This window comes from Chrysochloris asiatica, unplaced genomic scaffold, assembly GCF_000296735.1.
Source record: "Chrysochloris asiatica unplaced genomic scaffold, ChrAsi1.0 scaffold00090, whole genome shotgun sequence".
Classification (NCBI taxonomy): Eukaryota; Metazoa; Chordata; class Mammalia; order Afrosoricida; family Chrysochloridae; genus Chrysochloris; species Chrysochloris asiatica.
The window spans coordinates 5,356,485-5,360,194 of record NW_006408608.1 but is presented as its reverse complement, the minus strand read 5'-3'; the positions used below and the strand labels follow the sequence as shown (position 1 = coordinate 5,360,194).

At 45.1% G+C, this 3,710-nt stretch overlaps 1 protein-coding gene across 1 annotated transcript in view; it reads left to right on the top strand.

The window, feature by feature from the left end:
- Positions 1-1,479: 1,479 nt before the first annotated feature.
- The window catches only part of DNAJC16 (DnaJ (Hsp40) homolog, subfamily C, member 16), a 51,804-nt gene continuing 49,573 nt past the window's right edge, over positions 1,480-3,710 (top strand). The window contains exons 1-2 of the mRNA XM_006866363.1: positions 1,480-1,619; positions 3,413-3,597. Of these exons, the coding sequence (XP_006866425.1) occupies positions 3,431-3,597 (167 nt within the window). The 5' untranslated portion in view covers positions 1,480-1,619; positions 3,413-3,430. The remainder of the gene's footprint in view (positions 1,620-3,412; positions 3,598-3,710) is intronic.

The following is a 3,710-nucleotide window of genomic DNA, read 5'->3' as shown; positions in this document are numbered from 1 at the left end:
TTCAAATGGCAAATGGGGGCTGTTAGTTATACTAAAATATTTCAAATGGGGGGTATTAGTTATACTCTAACAACTTCAAGATCAGCTAGTCCAAAACTGCCAACGGTTCCACGAGAGAAAGATGAGGCTTTCTGCTCCCATAAAGATTTACAGCCTCAGAAACCCTATACTTGGTTGCTGAGTTGGAACCGGCTCCACGGCCCACCCCCACCCCCATCTCCATGTGCCAAGGTTTGTGGTTTGTGCAGGCCCCAATAATGTGGAAGTGAAGAAAACAGACAAAAAAAACAGCCCTTAGAAGTTTACTCTCCAGTAGGGCAGAGTGAGGGGGAGCAGATGATAAACAGTGTAAATAAATCTGTTAGTGACAAGTGTGAAGAAAAGAAGCTGGACTGGGAGATATGAAATCTCTTTCTCTGTATCCCCTGGAGACCTGCTCCATTGGCTCAAAGAAAGTTTGCCTCAGTCACCAAACACACACACACACACCTCTTCTCGCTTTTGGCAGGGTGTTTTCAATAACCTCATATGCATGCGAAAGCTGGACAGTGAATAAGGAAGACTGTAGAAGAATTGATGCTTTTGAGTTATAGTGTTGGAAGAGAGTATTGAAAGTGCCATGGGCTGCCAAAAGAACCAACAGATCTGTGTTGGAAGAAGTGCAGCCAGAGTGCTCTTTGGAAGCCAGGAAGGCCAAACTTCCTCTCTCATACTTCCGACATATTGTCAGAAGGGACCTGTCACTGCAGAAGGATATCATGTTTGGTAAGGTGGAGGGTCAGAGAAAAAGAGGAAGACCTGGAGCGAGATGGATTCGTAAAGTGGCAGCATCAATGGGCTCAAACGTGGCAACAATTGGCCCAGGACACGGCAGTGTTTCGTAGGGTCGCTATGAGTTGCGACCGACTCCATGGCACCTAATAACAACAACAAACAAAAGCACATTTTAAGGTGGAGGTCAGTTTTGGTAAACGGTGTTAGGAGTCTAGGATTCTATGTCTTGTTCTCCATTGAATAGCCGAGTGCCCTTGGGCATACCCCTGTCCTTCTTTGGGCCTCAGTCTCCCCCATCAGTATAAGGAAGAGTTGGGCTAGAAAGAATCCCTAAGGTCCCTTCCAATGCTGACGCTCTAGGATTCTATGAATAGGGTTAAAGAGAACAGGGACCAGACATTGCTTCCCAGTCCTAGCAACTGTTGCCAGACGAGGGCTACCTCCAGGTAGGAGTGGAAATCCCTCCCAGGATGGGACTGTCTTTCTAGCGTCCCATCATGCATCTCTACTACGCCTCGCTAGGAAGCACGTTTTGGCCTCTTTGGTGACGATCATACCCTTGGAGCCAGCCAAAGAGCGCACTTCGTCCCTATGGCAACCGCGCCAAGTCCACGCGCAGACGGCAGATGGCAAGGGTCAAAATAGATTCGCATACTAGACCTTCTTCTTTCTGCTTAGCTTCCGCCTTCTCTGCGCTGCGCCTTTAAGGGTCACATGACCGCAATCCGGCTTGTCTCCTCCTTCTTCTCCTCCCGAGCGAGCGCTGTTGTGGACGGGAGGCTCCCGGCCCGGCGGACTGACTGGAGCACGGACGCTGCTGCCGATTAGGCCGGTGCCTTTACCCGGTAACTCCTTCCCGGCGTGACGCGTGGAGTCGCGAATGCGGCGGAGTCAGGCAGAGTCAGGGATCTCCCGACAGTTCCTTCTCGTCTCTGGTTTCTGCTGGGCCCGGGGGAACCGGGAGCCGACTGGCCGGGCCCAGGGTAATCGGGGGCTGCGGGGAGGGGACTGTCTCCTGGAGGGTTGCGACCCCCAGCGGAAGCTCGAGGCGAGGCTCTGACCAGGAGCTTGTCTATAGGAGCTGCTGTCTGGTTTGAAGGATGCTTCTCCAAGTGCAGGCACCCTACCTGTTGGGCAGATTGTTTTCCTGCCCTGTGGCTGCCACAGTGCAACTGGAAACTGTCGGCAGAAGAATTTCACAATCCTCCTTGTTCCCTCTCATTGGAGGAGGCTGACACAGTTGTATAAGGCAGTGATTGTACTGTGTGATATACTAATACCAAATACCCCATTCTGACTGCTGACCCTGTGCTCAGTAAATAAAGCCTTCACATGCATTTAAGCATCATGACGATACTTCAAGATAGTAGTATTTATCCCCATTTTATAAATAAGTACATAGATGCTTAGCAAGTGTAAATAACTTTCCCAAGGTCACAAAGTGGTTGAGGATGCATTCCAACCCTAGTCTTATTCCAAAGTGCCCGTCCTTAACCATCAGCTACACTTCCTTCCTGGTTTTTAGCACACGACAGAATGAGTTGCATTAAAGAAGAAACCAGTTTGTATTTACCATGCATGCAGTCCTAAACATTGGTCATCGGATTAATCTGTTTTGTAAGAACTCCTTGGGAGCACTAGGTGTCCACTTGTGAAAATCCACTGCTAGTACAGCTTTGTCCCCTTTGGGTAAGGTGTCACATTAGAGACTTGAACCTTAAACGTAGTAATTTATGAAAAGTCAGGATAGATACAGCCCTAGGAACAAATCATTGTATAGTGTCACAAAGACCATAATCCTGGAGCACAAATGTCTGAGCAATGTCACCACTACCTTTTTCAGTAACTGTTCAGGATTATTTCCCAAGCCTGCAATGAATTCAGTAACTACAGTCACCCGAAATGGAGCATCAATTACATTAAGGCCATACCTGCTTTATAGTCTTTGCCGTCAATCTAGTTTTACATGAGAAACTAAATTTTGTCTCAAAACTTTATTTCTCATTTGAAGTCTTCATTTATATAATGACCTTATTGCTAATTAAGTTAAGGAGTCATTTCAGGTGTCCTGTCTGAATGGACGTGGTGAAAAAGAATGGAACTGAGGCATACTGAGTCTAACCTTAGAATCATCTAGAGAGTATTTCACTTTCATATTTGTAGGCACTTAATGCCCACAAATGCCCCCCAGCTATTCCATTTGAATTAACAAATGGTAAATCCTATGATTTGGGGAGTTTATTTAGCACACATTGAAGTGAAGTATTCTTAATCTGTTATTGTCAGGATAGATAGTATACGTGAGCTGTAAGAATCTTAATTTTCTATTTATATTTTCCCACAGTTGCTTATTATTTCTCCATCTCATTCCTTTTTAGTCATTTCTAAAACTTTTCTAATCTAAGGATTCTGGAGAGTTCCTATTAATTCTTACTGCTCATCTTTCCATCTATAATAGTTCTTATTTGGAGTATTCAAAAATAGAGATTGTTGATTTAAGAGAGATGGTTGACACTTTACCTGAAAAAGTATCTTTTGTTTGTTTCTTGTTTCATCCATATATTTTATGTCTCTATCTAAAAAACAAGTTTGTTCAGGTGTCTGCCACTGAAACTTACTGCCTCTTCGATCATTTCAGCTCTGGAAAGGAAGAGAAATGGAAGTGAAAAAGTTGAGCATTTCCTGGCAGTTCTTGCTAGTTCTGGTTCTGATCCTGCAAATTCTGTCTGCGTTGGATTTTGACCCATACAGAGTCCTAGGGGTCAGCCGAACAGCCAGTCAGGCTGATATTAAAAAGGCTTATAAGAAGCTCGCCCGGGAATGGTAGGTGGAACAAAGAAATAGTTCAATATAAGCTAAGCAGTTTTAGCAGGACAATGAAGCCCTAAATTATGATTAGTTTTCTGTTCTCTCTCTCTCTCTCTCTCTCTCTCTCT